Genomic DNA, 17,401 nt, shown 5'->3' on the forward strand with positions numbered 1-17,401 from the left:
GAAACACCAACCTTCTCATAACAGCAACAAAGCCATAAAATATATTCAAAAACCAAGGAAAACAGGGCCTTTACAAATCTGCCACCCAGTCTACCAGCAAGCTGATCCAAGTAAGAGTCATGGTTACAAAGCATGGTGACCTATCCTCTAACACTGTAATCTAATCCTTAAACTAAAGACCACTGAGTGTTTTTGCATGCCATGTTTCCTAATGATGCTGTGGCTGTCAGCATGCTACAGGGGCACTTCTTGGAAAATGGAGGTAACGACAAAGCACATCGTTAGGAAGGCAATTATATGCAGTAGTAACCATTTTACAATGGCCATATGGGCTGTGTTTCAACAACATAATTTCCAGTCAGGACAAGTGGACATATTTCTCTGTGTTCCTAATCCCAGGTATGACATACTAAATGAAATAAATGTGCATCTGAAATATGGGTGGCAGATGTGGAAATCCACACAATGTTACAGTAATGTACATCTGTAATCAGAGAATACCCACTACCCAAGACAGACACCCATCTCTGCTGCCAATCTTCACGGTTTCCTTTATTGGACACATCCCCAAAAGAGTCTAAGAAAGGCACAAGGAGAAGCAAAAGAATGAATTCACAGTCTCTACAAGTCTTAGATCTGAATCAAACTGTAAGGTGACTCAGAATTTGTGGTTTGCACATACGTACAATCAACGGGTATGAAATCACCTTTAAACCCTGGGCCTAAAGGTGTGGCTCCTATTATACTAGATTTTGAGAGTCAGAGGGCATGGACTGGCTTAGTTATCTCCTGCAATTATAATGTCTAAACAAGTAATTCCACTGTTTTCCCATTTTAGATGTGAAAAGGGAAAACTGCGTACTGAGGTAGCTAGAGAGAGGGGGTTAAGACAGCCCATCTGGAAACACGATGGAGCAAAACAGCTTCTTCTCATCAAAGAGAAATACTCTTCTGAAAAGTCAGGCCCCATGAGAATAATGAGGCCAGGATATCTTTCTACTAACCTGTCCCCAACCTGATGGTCATTAGCCAGGTATGAATCCTTTAGTCCTAGAACAGGAACTGGGTAGAAGGGCACCCTAGTCCAGGGGAGCTGAGGATGGGGATTCTCAATAATGTACAGTACTTTATATGCAGTTGGGATTTCCATTAGAATCAATCTAACAGCCAGAGTCATTAGCATACTCTTTGTAGTATAAACAAACCTCAACTGGGTGGAGAGAGAACAATTTTAAAATGTGCTTGGAATAATGAAAGGAAACAATAGCAAGGGAATAATGGACTCTGTCACCAGGTATCTTCCAGAAATAGATATCAAGAAAAGCAAAGAGCTATTTAGTATGGTCTTTCATGAGGGAAGAATAGAGTGCCTGTAGTTTAAAAATAAATAAATAAAATAAAATAATAAAACCTAGCACCAGTAATAAGATCTCTTTTATTGTGGACTATCTTCCCAAGAGAAGTAAGTGCCACTTCCTACAGTAGTTTAAAAGCAGGCAAAAATAAAAAAATAATAATAATAAAACATAGACCTCTGTTAGTAAAATAAGTTTATACTCACAGAAACCTGGGACAGGTTACCAATTCCTTCCCAATCTGCTAATGTTATTTAAGGCCAGTTTTAAAGCACAAAAAACAATTAATAAGGCAGAGAGGGAATAACACCACCAACTAGACCACAAGCAAACTATATGAAACAATTACTGTAAGATTCTGTCTTTTGCTGTTGTGTTGCTTTGGTTTGTTCGACACAGAATCTCACATATCCCAGGCTGGTCTTGAACTTGCTAAGTGGCTGAGGTTGACACTGTACTTCAATTCCCTGTCTCCACCTCCGGAGCACTTGGATTACAGTGTATACTATCACACCAATGTATGTGGATCCAAGCCAGGGTCTTCTGAATGCCAGCCAAGCACTCTATCAAGTAAGATTTCTCCCAAGCCCATAAGCGTCAGCGTTTAAAAAGAAAACAGAAGATGCTCAGTGATCCAGTGTTGTCCTAGCATATAGCTGGTACCCTGGATTCCATCTTTAGTTCACAAATAGGGTGGGGCTGGCAGTCGTAAGAAAGACAGGAAGACAGAAAGAAGACAGACAGGAAGTCAGAAAGAAAACAACTTCCCAAACAATTAGGTATATGGTACTTGCCCAGCCCTGAATCCTACTATTATACATAGAAAATTCTTTATAACCAAGGATAGTTTTCATCAACAGCAAGAGGAACAAACATGGTCTCTACCAGAGACCCACTGAGGTTCTCACAAAAATGAGTCCGTATTTTTAAAAGAAGTGTAAAAGAGTGAGGAGCCCAGCCCTTCAAGCCTGCCATAAACTGCTGCAGTTCTTGGTCTTGGATGAGCTGACGACCTCCACCAACTGTAAACCAGCCATCATTCCTTTGTCCACAACGTCGTCCTAGGGCACAGTGAATGTGAAACTGCGAACACAATGCCCGGCACGGAGCAGGCGCTACAGAAGCTCGCTTTTCAAACATGTCTTTTCAAGGTTTCGTTGTTTTAAGAAATAGGTCAACAGTACATAAGCGTCGAGTGAATGCCTACTTTACATGGATTACCGAGTGGAGAGAGCAACAATTTTAAGAGCTTTAAAAAAACCTCTTAAGGGATGTATGCAGGGAGAATGCAGGGGCCAACAACAGAGAACACAGGGAAATGAAACACATTAGAAATACACGGAGAAAACGCTGGCTCTTCTTTCCCGAGTGACCCCCCCCCCCAGCACACATTACAGTCATTACAGCCCACAGAACAGGAAAAAGTAGCAGCGCTCGAACTTCCCACTGGCTCCCAAAGAAAACACAAAGCGTATCTTGTCATACTTAACACTTCAAAGATTCCTTTAGACTAGGCCCCAAGATCTCAATCCATGAGAACAGCATTTCAGATAGGTGAAATAAAGGTTACCAAAGCTAAACAAATACATAAACCTCTCTGACTTAATGCATGTCCCAATCTTCAGATTATCAGGAATACAGTGCCACTAATGACATTATTATTATTATCATCATCTGTGATTCTGAACACAGCTAACATTTCAGTTAATCATAGTGTGAAATACAGCTCAATGAGCAGAAGGCAGCGAAACTATGGAAAAAAGCACTTGCTGACCAGCCTGATGACCTGAATCCCATCTCCAGGATGTACATGGTGGAAAGAGAGAACTGATTCCTGAAATTTGTCTTCTGGACCTCTGTGCACATTCAAGCATGAACACACACACACACACACACACACACACACACACACGGAGAGTATATAAAGGTAATGTTAAGAACTTTTAAAAGAGGGGTTACATGTTGAAGTTAGAATGACTCAAGATAGAAGACAGCATTTCCAAAAACAAACTTGAAGTGGTCAAGGAACCTAGGGAAATATCCCAGTGGGGAGAGCACTTGTTATACAAGCATGAAGACCTGAGTTCAAATCCCCGGCACCCGAGGTGACCACAGACACATCTACTCCAGTATTGTGGTATTTCTGCAGCTTGCTGACTCCCAGCCTAACTCCAGGGTAATGGAGGAAGAGACCCTGTCTCAAAGGAATGGATGGGACAAAGAGTGGTAAAGCCAGACACCCAACGCCTTTCGCTAGCATCTATACGCATATAAGGCATGTGCATGTGCCCACACGCACGCACACACTTGTGCATTCACTTTACATACACCAACACACCCGAAATTTAAACTATCAAATTAGTGGTCGAGGGAGACATACATCCAAATGGGGAAATGGCTTCTGATACTTTCAGGCATTACGTAAGACAACTTTCAACCACGGAAACACAATATACTTAGATATCTTAAAACCATTATTTTCTTTGCACTGGAGCTCACCTAGAACAATCTGGTCCATTTCAGTGTTAGGCTAATGAAACCTTTTAAATTAAACAACACAACTCTCTGACTGAGCAGGTTTCAACATTCAGGTGTGAAATCTCACCTCCCAGCACTCAGGCTGAATTATCCCCTCGCCTCTCAGCAGCAATTATCACTTGCTCCCTCCCCTAGGTAGCTCTCAGCTAGCGCTATCCTCTGAGGCTCACATCTGGAAATAAAAACCTCCTCTGGGGGCCTCCTATGCTCAGGGAGTGAGAGGGAGAAGAAAAACAAGAACTTCATGCTGGTGTAGACAATTTCTGAAAATACCTTCCTTTTTTTTTCTTTTTGACACACAGTGTAAAAGCAAATTGATAAAATGAAACCCTTATGTCACCACAGTTAGGGGCAATTTTTTTAATAGAGTAAATTAAAATAGACTGTTCATCTAGAGGTCAGCTTCTTCCATTTACACAAATTCTAAAAATTTAGTAAAGGATATTTCCTTCAGGTGAGAGGGCATAATTAGGCGTTTTTGATCAGAGCATTTTCCTTCCGTTTAACAAGGTATTACAGACGTCCTCGACTTTCCCAGTAACCAGACAGCCCTGCTTTTGGCATCCTTACAATTTTAAGACTGAACTGTCATATAGAAAAATTACAGCTAGGGTGTCTCTGTACAATCATGACTCTGAAGTGGTTATGACATGCCCGGACTCCCCAATGGAACAGATATGGAAATCATATTCCATATTCATAGCCACAACTCCTCCTTAGCGTGCACTTGGAAACCAAGCTCTGAGATCTGAATGACAAGGGCTTATTCTAATCACCATCAATTACTGCTGGAAGCACCAACACCAAGTGAGGCATGAAACCTGGACAGAGAAATGAAACTCTCGCCATCACTTCCTTCCAGGGGTGCAGGAACACATGAAGAGGTGCAACCCAGAGAAAGCCATGCACCAAACATGGTTAGTCATTGTTGTTTTTTAGAGATTTGTTTTTATCATTTTTAATTGTGTGTATGTGTCTGGGTGTGTGTGTGCGCGCGCACACACAAGTGCTTTCAGAGACCACAGGTGTCCTGTCTCCTGGAGCTGCAGTCACAGGCAGTTATAAGCTGCACAACGTGAGTACTGGGAACTGAATTCAGATTCTGGCAAGAACAGCAACCACTCAGCCACTGAGCCATCTCTTTTCAGTTCCCCGCAGCTTTTAGTTTTTAACTATCAACTTGCTACAACATTTTCCTCCTGAAAATAACATTTTCCTCCTGGATCTTGAGGAATTATCTAAATCAGGATGGACTGTAGGAAGATCCGCCTTGAATGTGGGAGACATCATTGCCTAGGCTAGGAGTCCTGAGCCGGTAAGAGTAAAGAAAGCTAGCTGGATGCAAGCAAGCATGTGTACGTTTGTTTCTCTCTGCTCTCAACTGTAGACGTGGTATGCCTAGATCACTGAAATCCACGCCACTGTGACTTCCCTAATGATAGACCATAACCTGGAATTGTAAACTAAGTCAATCGTTTCCTCTGAGTTGCTCTTTGACATTTTGGTTGTGAGCCTAGCCTTTAAGGGCTGAGCATCTCTCCGGTCCCCTAAGTTGTTTTTGGACAGGGTGTTTCATCACGGCAAACAAAATAAAACTAGAACATGTGACTACCAAAATCCCAGCTTCCCTGCAGAGAGACGGAACACTATGCTTGGTAAAAAGGACTCATTTTTCACAGCAAGATTCCCCCTGACATCTGATCCAATTTGCAAAAATTCGATTTATACCAATTTTGTCAACAGATCAGTCTGGGGAGCATAACTAGAGATAGGTCTGCATTTTAAATGGGAGGCAAGGCCTCTCTGATTGAAGTTCAAACTCAAACATCCTGGTTTAACAAATCCATTAATGACATTAAGCACAGATCTAAAGATTACTCGGCCCCTTTATCAGTCACATGTGTTATTTATGGGACAACCTATCAATCATGTCTTCCTCTTATTATTTCCTACATTCTGGTCCTAGGCTATTTGGTCTGCCAAATTAATACATTCCATCATTGCTGCAAATCTAAACAATGCGTGGTAAAAGATTAATAAAATAGTTGGGCTCTCTGCAACCACATACACACCCAGAGAGATTCATCAATGTCTTTTTATTTGCATATCTGGCTGACTGCCCCTGCAGCAGATAAGAAAGGCGCAAAGCACAGGTATGCTGGATTCTGGTTTGCATTTAATTCAGGGTGTCAATCTGCTTCTGTTTTAATTACATCCATCTTGATATGTTATTACAATCCCATGAAAACTTCTTTTCATTATATGAATGGTTATAAACATACACACATGACAAACAGTTGTTATAAATTTCCTCCTTCAGCAATAAACAGACTAGACGCCTTAGCCAGCACATCACATGAATCTTGTATTTTGAGTTCTTCAGAAGTCTGAATCTTCATCTCAAATACATACGAAAGTTCTGTTGCATATATTCTGCTACCAGGGTTAACGGAACTGCTCTAAATTTCCCCAGGTTACAGTCTGAAGAAAATAAATAAATCCCCACTCAAAAAAAAAAATTAAAAATCTTAAAGCAGGCCGGGCAGTGGTGGCGCATGCCTTTAATCCCAGCACTCGGGAGGCAGAGGCAGGCGGATCTCTGTGAGTTCGAGGCCAGCCTGGTCTATAAGAGCTAGTTCCAGGACAGGTTCTAAAAAAGCTGCAGAGAAACCCTGTCTCGAAAAACCAAAAAAAAAAAAAAAAAAAAAAAAAAAAAGTTAAAGCAGGCCACAACAACATCTTATACCCAAGCAATTACCTTTCCACTGGACATTCCAGAACGAGAAGCCTCATAGTATCACTGTAATCGTTTTGTGTTTTCTTAACATTTTCATTACAGGAGGGTGGGAAAAAGTAATTTTTTTAACACACCTATAGAAAGGGGAAATAAATTTCAAGGTAATATGCTACTATGGGAGTGTGTGGGATGAGGGAAAAACATTTTTAAAGGTTCTTGATATTAAATAACAAACAAAATATTATTAAGGAAGAAATAGGATGTTCCATGGGTGCCCCTACTGATTTTTCTTTTTTAAAGCTTTCTTATGGGATATGGATATACCTCAGTTGGCGGACTGTTTACCTACCATGTACAAAGCCCGAGGTTCAGCACATAAACTAGGGTTGGTAGTGCACACCTGTAATGCCAGAACTCAAAGTAGGTGCAAGAGGATCAGGAGTTCAAGGTCATCCTACACTACACAGAAATGTCTAGGCCAGCTGGGGCTACTGAGGCCCTAACTTAAAAAACAGAACTTTCTTCCATAATTCCCAATCCTTGCACTCACCAATAATAAGGGAAAATAGTCTCCTAGTTTCATTGAGGAACAGCTGGGACCTTTAACTCCCAGTGTGATCTGGAACTGATCAGTTAATCCTTGAGAGCCGGTTCCATTTGCAAAAAAAAAGGGGGGGGGGGCAAAAAGAACTTTACGCTAGGGACAATGTCTATGCAAAGAACACCAAGGTTCTTCAGAAGCACAGCCTCCAGATATGGCGTGAAAAGGATCCAAAGGCTACTCAGGACAAGGTTAGGCCCTAATTTTAGGATACTTCCTGATAAAGATTGAGCTCTGCACATTACTCTCAAAACTAATTTTCTAAAGTAACTGCAGAGAACACTAAATCAAGAAGTAAGGAATTTACATACACAATCACCAAATTCTTGTCAACTACAGAAGAAATGAGTGGTCTTGTGTGTGTGTGTGTGCGTGTGTGTTTCCCCCTTCATTTTTAACTATGGGAAGTGGTTCACTAAATTAATAACCTTTAGCCAACGGTGGCAAAGACACTAAATGCAGGGTGGAGGGGTATTAGGAGTGGTGTCCCACACCTTTGATCACAGCCTTGGGAGACAGAGGCAAGTGAATCTCCGTGAGTTTGAGGCTAACTTGGTCAACATGAGGAGTGAAAGACTTGCTGGGGCCACATAGTAAGATCCTGTCTCTGGAAAAACAAGATGGGAGAAGAAGGGAGGGAGGAAGAAGGAAGAAGAGAAACACAGAAGGGGGGGGAAAGAGAAAGAGGAATAAACTTTTTTTTCAGTATAACAACTGAGGGATAGCTATAGTACTGGGTGATGTCTATTAAGGCCCTTTATGTTCTAAAATATCACAGCACAACCCTCCCTCAGAAATTACAAAGACTGAAAATAAGAGTTGCTTTGTGGCTCCAAAGGGTAAGTGTAGGGACAACAAGGAAAATGACATTTCCCACTTGTCACTACAACTTGACCCTGGCAATGGTTTATTTTAGGATTCAGAGTTTAGCTGCAGTTGGAAGTATCAGACCTCAGCCGCACAACCAAGGGTCACAGTCTCTGTTTGTAGGTGGTGGCCCAGTTACTACCTACTACACAGTACTTTTAGAAAGAAGCTCTGCAGATGAAACTTAATCCTCACCCTTATTAGCTATTACTGTCACTCATGAACACTATAAACTTCCTCCTTCTCTTCTGTGGCTCTAATTCTTACTGCACCCAGGTTTTACCAAAGTCCTGATACCAAGAACATATGCCACTATGAGGTTCAGGAACAAGCCAGAATGACAGTAAGTATTAAACAAATTATTTATCAGTGAAACCCTGTTTTGGAAAAAAAACGAAATAAATAAGTTAATAAATATTTTGTATGTATTTAGCATGTATTAATTTGATATGAACTAAGATCACAAGTATAAACTAGAACAGCACAGGCAACTCTCTAACCCACAGTTAATAATACCGGAGTACCTCAGATGGTCAATGCTCAAATAATGAAAACTTAGGAAGGCTAAGGTTTTGACATTTCACTCACAACTTCCCAGATACTTTCCATTTTATTATCTGCATTCCTACTTTTGATGACTCTATTTCAGTGAGGGGAAGGAAGCAGAGAGGTAGAGAGTGGGTGGGTGGTGGTGTAATACAGGGACCCTGAAATCAGCGTGTGAAAGAAATAAGCATTTCACATGAGTTCAAGTTCCGGGTCCCCTTAATAATACATGGAATTGGAGACTTAAACAGGACATAGAAGCCTGCACTGACACAGACCCTTCCTAAGTAAGTAAAAGCTGACGGATGATATAAAACCACTCATTCCCACCTGCAGCTACTAAAAGCAATGGGGGGGGGGGGGAGGAGACCAACCTACTCTTTGTGACCCTGCAATGGTGCTTACTGACTGATACCAAGAAAAGAAAAAACAAGAAACTACCCCTTGTTCTGCGGGGGTGGGGGACTTAAATGATGTGAAGAAATAATTCAGAAGGGGAAAGAGGACACACTTTAGAGCGTCCCCCATAAATTCTTCTAAGTCCCTACCTTCTAGAGGGTGCACCGACACAAGACCTACATTCATGACAAAGTTCGAGATGATGTATTAGAAGCGCTTCTGCCCTCGCTAACAATATCTCCCAAACTGTTTTTATAGGTCCCCCAGTCTTGATTTTTACCTAACTTCTTCAGTCTTCTTTCTGATTTCCACAGTTTTGAAGCTACTTGAATTTTTCATGTTGCCATCAAATAAGAGACTGCTATCCTTTTAACAAGTGGTTTTCCTAAATCTATAGCATATTGGGTGTAACCCCCAGCCCGGAGTGCAAGGGAAGTGTTAAAAAGATGTTACTTCTTCACTTCAATACAGTGAAACTACATTTAGTGTATTGCAAATCTACACTATCAGGACAGGGTAAGATGATTGAAATTTACCCTTGGAAGCTATGCACACCCATATGTACCTGTACACACACACACACGCAGACGCAAACACACACACATACACACACGCACGCACCTTTCATTAGGAGCTGCAGCTTTCATCAGGAAGAGCTGTCAACCTTCTCATCAGAGGACTTCCAGATCACACACAGTCCTTGGGGCCTAGATTATTACACGATCTAATCCCAACAGTCGTTTTCTGTGTGTGAGTACTTTCTAATCTTAACCACATTCTCTCAAACTAAATAATCACTGTTTATTTTCAACAGTGTAAGGGAAAAAAAAAGTTTTATATACAAGAGTCCCAGAATCTATCACAACAAACTACTCAGGGTTTATTTTGAACTCCCTAAATCAAATGCTTTGTTTGTTTGTTTGGTGCGATGCTGGGAGACTGAACCCAGAGCCTTGCACACGCTAAACAAGTACTTTATCGCTGAGTTACTCTCTCTGCCCCAAACTCCATTGTTCAACCTTTTTCCAACTTGGTGTCAAGAGAACACAGCTCTCGGAACCTATCACTAACTTCATGGCCCACTTTTTTTTTTTTTTTTTTGGTTTTTCGAGACAGGGTTTCCCTGTAGTTTCTAGAGCCTGACCTGGAACTAGCTCTTGTAGACCAGGCTGGCCTCGAACTCAGAGATCCGCCTGTCTCTGCCTCCCGAGTGCTGGGATTAAAGGCGTGCGCCACCACCACCCGGCCATGGCCCGCTTTTTAAGACTACTGACTCATCTGTATCTTGCCCAAAACGGCTACAGCAGTTAAATCTCCACAACTAACAAGAATCAGAGAGAATCATCCTACCACGGCCTTCCAAGTCACCTCACACAAAGCCCCCTCCCCTGAAGCTTTGCCTCAAAAAGAGTGAAATACAGAGTTCAGCAAGTATTATAAAAAAAAAAAAAAGCTTGAGCTCATTTACACACGCGCAATTCACACTCTTCCTCTTCTCCATCACTCAGAAAGTCCTCAGATCACGGAGTTATGTACACTGTTCAGAACTGAAACGCTGGGACGTGACCTCTTTCTCTCAGCAATCTCACAGCCCAGCTTCACAAGGCAGAAAGTGAAACAAGCAAGGAAGACTGCGGTCCACGCCTTTCCCTGACACCGTGACAGACAGAACGAGAGATGCTCCGAACCTCTGCATTGCCACTCTGTGTGCTTTAGCAAGCCGGCTAATCCGAAACCCTTGTTTTAACACCAGTGTCAAATTCCTTTCTCATCCCAACCTTCTTTTCCAGGTGGCTAAAAAGCAGCAATACATGAAACTAGAAGGGACCACTAGGAGATAAAACATATTGGCTGGAGGGCAACTCGCTGGCCTGGGAATCAAGCAGCTGTCACACTGAGAAAGAGTCTTTAATGAGAACCATTCACCAATACTCACCTCTTGGTGGGTTTAGAAAAAAAAATTCAGGGAAACAGCTGACATAAGGCAGAAAAGGGATCAGAAAAAGAAGGGAACATCTCTCTTAATATCTCACCCCCACCTGCCATTCCTGACTTCTATCATCACCCCCATCATCCTACCCTCAGAGATCACCAAACTCCAAGATCTGGGATGGGCTCTTTGAGACCTTAAGCCGTTTTCCAGACTGGCTTATGGATACAATGCTGACAACTGCAGAGCCCTGTGGCCAGAGAGATTTAGGAGATAAGTCACTATCTCCTTCCCCATAATCCAAACTCACACTCATGTAATAAAGACTTTTAATTCTACAAGAACAAGTGGTGCTAAAACATATTTGAAAGCAGATCATCCTGCTTCAGTCTCAAACTCAAACTATGAGAAACCTGGAAAAATCTCTGTTCCCTTCCAGCCTGAGAAATTCACTATAACCTAGTCTCCATCTCTCCATTAACAGAGAAGGGAGGGTAAGGACACTTTTAGAAGGTGGCTTCCCAAGGAGGCACAGACAACTATTTAGAAAGGCTTAGTATAGCTGGTGGGTCTCCTGGTCCCTAACAAGAACTTCACTACTATTGCACACGTTCCTATCAGCCTTCCTCAGCGGCCCCTGATCTTAATCACTCAGTGTCTTCTTAATGGTTTTCCTCCTGTGTCACCTTCAATATTCCTTTAGAAAGCTCTCCCCTTTGCTACTACCTCATCTACCAATCACTACACCCTTCTAGAACCCAACTTTTCCAGGAGGCCTTCTCAAGGACTGGGAATGGAGTTCAATTAGTAGACAGTATACACAAAGCCCTGGGTTGAATCCCCAGCACAGCCAAACTAGGAGTTGAGGTACAAAGCTATTTCCCCAGCACTCTGAAGGTGGAAGCAAGAATGTCAGAATCAAGGTCATTCTCCACTACCCAGTAAGTTTGAAGCCAGCCTAGAGTGCACGAGAACATGCCTCAAAACACATACACACCCGCACACACGCACTACCTTCTGAACACTTCAACTTTTTTCCCGATCTCTCTAAAAGTCTTTAGTTAATATTATTCAAGTGCCTGTTTCAAAATTATTTTGCAAGTGTTAGATGTAAGTTACCAGCTAAATCACATCCTTCTTCAAGACGTTATAAACACTGTAGGCTACTCATGCTACCACTGCCTTGTACATATTAAGCACTCCATAAATATCTGCTGAGTGGCACAAAGAACATGATAAACTTAATAAATGAAATTTCGAAAATAAATTACTAGCGCCTACTAGACCTAACAGATATGTCTGTCAAATTCCATCTAACAGACTCACGTGGGTGAGCCCTGAAGCAGAACCAGGAAGAGAGGGTCAGAGGAAAGCCTGGATGTGACCCTCTACACACCAGAAATGAGCCCTCCCTTTTCTTCAGAACACTGCAGCACCAGCAGAGTTCTTGTCTGCGTAAGTCTACCAGGGTCATCTTTCTTTCCGTCTGGTCAGCTGTACCAAAAGAAACACCAAAGCTACAAAGAGGGATAGGACGCGAAATAACTGATTTGCAAAGTTAAATTTACATCCAGGATACCCATGGCTTCCTAACAGAAACCTAAAGAATTCTGAAAAGCACCATAGCTGATACACCAGTGCATGCTGTTAGTACCAGGCTGCCAGCATTTCCCATTTATACTTTGATTCCTAGAAGCCACTCTTTTTTTAAAAAACAGACACGAATGCCAAGTGGGGTAACCCGAGCCTATAACCCCAGCACTCTGGAGGCTGGAGCAGGAGAACTTTACTGAATCTGCAAAGCCAGACTGTGCCACAGAACAAGACCCTGCCCACCCCCCAAAACTGAAACAAACACATTTAGAGGTTATTTACCCTCATCTTAACACCCAAAGAGTACCCAAACATGCAATACCGTTTCTAAACGGCACTTCTGCTCCTCAACTGTGTACTGAGAACACACCGCTCAACTTTAGCCTCCTCACCTACCCTCTTATCTTCTATCATGAGACTCTTTGTAATCACACACTTGAACTTCAGGGCACAATTACTCAAGACAAGTGTCCCTGCAGAATATGCAACTACCTCAGCCAGTTTCGCGGCTTATATCATGTGGGAGATGCCAAGCTGCCCTCTGAGCTTCCATCTTCTTTAAATAAAAATCTAACCATTGCAAAGAATAAGCATAAAATTACAGGCTGCCATTAGACTGTGATAACTTTTCATCTAGTGTCTGTAAAGCCATAGCTGGTCTAGAAGTATTTATATCCAAATATTCCATTATCAGGAGCTTCTTCATGGGAGGGAGGGAGGGAGGGAAGGAGGGAGGGAGGGAGGGAGGGAGGGAGAAGCCATCAAGAAGTTTACTAAGGACAAAATCTTGGAGTCGGTGTTTCAGTGCACAACCTAAGTAGTATGTGACCTACCATCTGCCTGGAATGGCTCTAAACTGGTGTTCTAAATTGTAAGCCTGGCCATCCAAGCCAGTATCTCTGGCTTCTTTATCATAACATCATACCAGGAGCCACCTTGACGACTCATGGCAAAGATTTTTCTCATTTATAAACACAAGCATGTGTTCAGAGTAACTCTTGGTATCTGTGATCATTCTTAGCATTTACACACTCCTAGCACACATCTCTATCCAAGTTCATAGTTCAATTGCCCACTTCCCTCACAAGCCTTCACATTTCTCGGTGACAGTTCAGGAAACCTTGCAAGTTTAGTGTAGTGGGCATCAGAGACTCTAGCAGTCATGACCATGCATTTAGGTTCTGACCATCCGATGTGGACACAGAGTGCTAACAGCCAATACACAGTCACACTTACCCACCCACCCCCACCAAAAAGGGCAAATATGGTGACTTTCATCTGTCATTGCATGGTTTTAACAGGTTTATTAACATGTTTTCTAAAAAGACAGAATTAAGCCTCTGAAAATGTGACCAACCAGAATATATAATACTAGAGAACTGTTAATTGACTGAGGAGAGACAATGGTGCTGTGGGGATTTCTTAAGCCATCTGAATCATTTATACGCCAGAGCTTCATACAGAATTATTCACAGGTGCCCTCATAGCAGGTCTGGAAGGTGAGAGGGAGCTCAGTGAACGACAGAAGCAGCAGATGTGAAATGCCAGTTGTTGAACCGGGGTGTTGAATACACTCCAGTTCTACTGTCCTGCCTACTTCCTCATAGGAATTTAAAATATGCTTTTTAAAAGCTAGACCCTTTATACCAATGCACCTCTACGTATGTGATTTTATGGTAAACATGAGAGTATCATAGCATTCGGCTAACCAAATTAACTTAGGTTTTAACTCTAAAGAAGTAGTTGAGACGTCAATTGCAGCACAGAAAGAAATGGTATTCAGGGTACATTTTGAACTTGGTCTTTAAAAATTTTTAAAGCTTAAAAAAAAACGGGAACAGGCATATTTTTCTGTCAAAAGGTAAAGTCCAACAGTTACTTAAAACACAAAATAAATGCATAACTTACTTCCATCTCCACCTGGCCTTCAACAATGATGATGAGCAGACAGGGGCCCCCTCTTGCTGGCTAAGAGGGGCCACCCAGCAGGGCATGGCAACTACCCAGAGAGAAGAACCACTTCTAAGCAGCTTTTACAAGTTCTTTCCTTCAGCAACCACAGGCAGTCTTGCTGTGCCAAAATCCAGGCAGCATTCTCTTAGGATACATGATGCCGTTTCAATTCCCATTTTAAAACAGGAAAGAGGTCAAACTGCAGTACCCATCCACCTTTGCAAAGTTATAAAAACCACGGCTATAATCATCCTAAATGGTGACACGTAACACTTAGAAGCCCAGAGATGACCAACTCTAAAACCAACGATTAACTCAAGTACCAGCATCAAAATCTCTGGTCACCACCAATACCACTGTCATCTCTGTCCCTTCCTTCCTCCCCATCCAGGAGCCAATGGCCACTGCCCGCCACCGTCACCCCAGCCACAGGCACTTTATGGAAGTGAACAACTGACAGGAAGGCTACTGTATTTTTTAAAAAATACTCAAACTTGAAATCCAAACACATCTCTAGAACCAACAACCTGAATCTGTAGTCAGTGCATGCAAGATCCAAGCTCTCATTAACAAGGCTTGCTTTGGCCCCTCTGAAACAATGCCACAATAACAGCCCAAAAATAAATAAATAAAGGGAAGGGAAAAGTTTCCTCAAACCATTATGACAGGTGCAATGAAAGGCTAGAAACCAACTTCTATCTTGGTTGTGTGCTGGACCAAACCAGCAGAATCTCAAAACCTCCTGTGTGTGATTGTGTGTCTTGAGGGTGGGGAAAGGGAGATAGAGGGGAAAGAAAGCAGTTAAAATTTATAAAAACCAATGACAAGTCCTAGCACCAAACCAGATTTTCCCAGGCACAGAGAGTTTTCTGTGACCCCTGGACGGGCTCCCTCCAGCTCCTTCCATCCAACAAATACAGAAACACACACACCCCAGGAGCCTCTTAGCAGACAGGAAAATGTGCATTTGAAAAATCAAGGCTGCCTGCAGGTGCCTAAGGAATAAAGAAAAACACACAAACACATACACAAAGCAAATCACTTGGGGGGGCACATACCAAAAAAAAGGCAGAGGGACAATTGGTGACAAACCCTCCAGCAGTCAGCTAGGATTTTATTCCTGCTTCCTACCAGTCCTCCCTGGTGTACCTTCTTCTGTCCTTCAACTAAATTGCTCATGTATACACACTACACACACACACACACACACACACACACACACACACCAACACACTCACCACATGCAAATGTATGTGTGTGGATAATATTGTCATTAACCCTTTCTGCAATAAAGCCCCATGCAAAATACAGAAAGATATTCCATCCTTTCCTCTTCTCCCCTCCTCCCTCCTTTCTCCCAACAAGGAGAAAACGCCCCCTTACCCAGCTTCACCAAAAAAGGGGAGGGGGTGCAGAAAAGCCACAAAACCCTATCAGCCTCTGGTCCCCAGGACATCCAGAAAAGGCATATACTAGACAGCCTCACACACACACACACACACACACACACACACACACACACACACGCACTCGCGAGCGCACACACATACAAGCATGGGAACATATGGCTCTGTAGAAAGCACACAGAGAACCGTCCACAGGCGCCCCAAACCCAAGCAGACTTCCACCAGCCAAGAAGCCATGATTGGGGAGGGAGATGAGGAGGAAAGGAGTGGGGGCAGAGCCATCCGTGAAGAAGGGGGGCGCATTGTTGTGATGCCCGAACCCCTTTCTTTCCACCCATCTGCTGTGGAGGGAGGTGGGGGTGCAGAAGGGGGCGCAAGGGAAAGGCAAGCTGGACAAGAACGAAACCAGTAGAAGACCAGACCAGGCACACCGCTTGGCAATTCCCTCCTTGCTGCCTATCTGCCCCCAGCTTCCCCCACACACAACCCCACACCCAACAATAAGACCTCGGCCGAGACAGACAGACAGCTTCGAGCGCGGCGGGGGAGGCAAGAAAAACGGGGTGCAGCCGAGTGGGGGGGTGTCATGCATAAAAGGAAACCATGGGGGAACGGGAAAGGGGGTCCCCCCTTACCTCCAGCGCTTCAAAAGTAACAAAGCTGGTCATGGCAAATCCATCAATGATGTCCTCTTCGGCTGAGGTGGACTCTCTGCGCTTCCTCCGCGGGGGTCTGGGCCGGGACGGGGCGGAGGATGGGGGCTTTCCATTGTCTTCCTTGTCGGAGCCCGACGATGAAGCCAACGAGGGAGCCCGGGTCCGGCCGGTTCCTCCACCGCCCGCCGCACCGGTTCCTAACCCGGCCCGGGAGCGTCTCTCCCGGTCTCGCTGTGATCGCGACCTCCGCTTTTTCCGGAGTCCATGTCCCCGCGTCGGGCCATCCATGGTTCTTTTAACCGCGCCGGGGATCTTCCCCGTTTGCCTACCCGCGCGCCACAGGCTCGGGCCGCGGCCACACACACACACACACACACACACACACACACACACCAAGAAGAAAAAAATTGACACCGAGCCCTTCCTCCTCCTGCACGGGCTTTTCCCTCCAGCCGCGAGGAAGGGCGCGGGGGAGAAGGAGGCTGGGAGGAATAAAAAAAAAAGCTGAAGAAGAAGAACAAGAAGGGAGGGCAGGGGGAAAAAAGAAAGAAAAAAGGGGGAAGGGGCGGGGAGACGGGGAGGGAGGGACTGGGAAGCGAGAGGGCGAAGTGTGGGGCTCCCCTCTGCACCGAGGGTCGGAGATGCCTGCGAACAGCGCCGAGCAAAGTAATGGCTGAACACACAGGTCTCCTTTACAGAGGAAAGGGGGGAAAAAAATAACTCACCAAGCAGGCAATAAATCAGAATAGCGGAATGCTTTGATCAAGAGACTGGGGAAGCCCTCCCCGCGGCCATGCTCTCTCCCCACCACCGAAATCGC

At 43.7% G+C, this 17,401-nt stretch overlaps 1 protein-coding gene across 3 annotated transcripts in view; it reads right to left on the minus strand.

Moving 5' to 3' along the window:
- Window positions 1-16,869, minus strand: part of Auts2 (activator of transcription and developmental regulator AUTS2) — a 1,090,291-nt gene extending 1,073,422 nt beyond the window's left edge. For all 3 annotated transcript variants that reach the window (XM_038346249.1, XM_038346250.1, XM_038346248.1), the window contains exon 1: window positions 16,561-16,869. In XM_038346249.1, the coding sequence (XP_038202177.1) occupies window positions 16,561-16,869 (309 nt within the window). The remainder of the gene's footprint in view (window positions 1-16,560) is intronic.
- Between the last annotated feature and the right edge of the window lie 532 nt (window positions 16,870-17,401).

Source organism: Arvicola amphibius, chromosome 10 (genome assembly GCF_903992535.2).
Source record: "Arvicola amphibius chromosome 10, mArvAmp1.2, whole genome shotgun sequence".
Taxonomy (NCBI): domain Eukaryota; kingdom Metazoa; phylum Chordata; class Mammalia; order Rodentia; family Cricetidae; genus Arvicola; species Arvicola amphibius.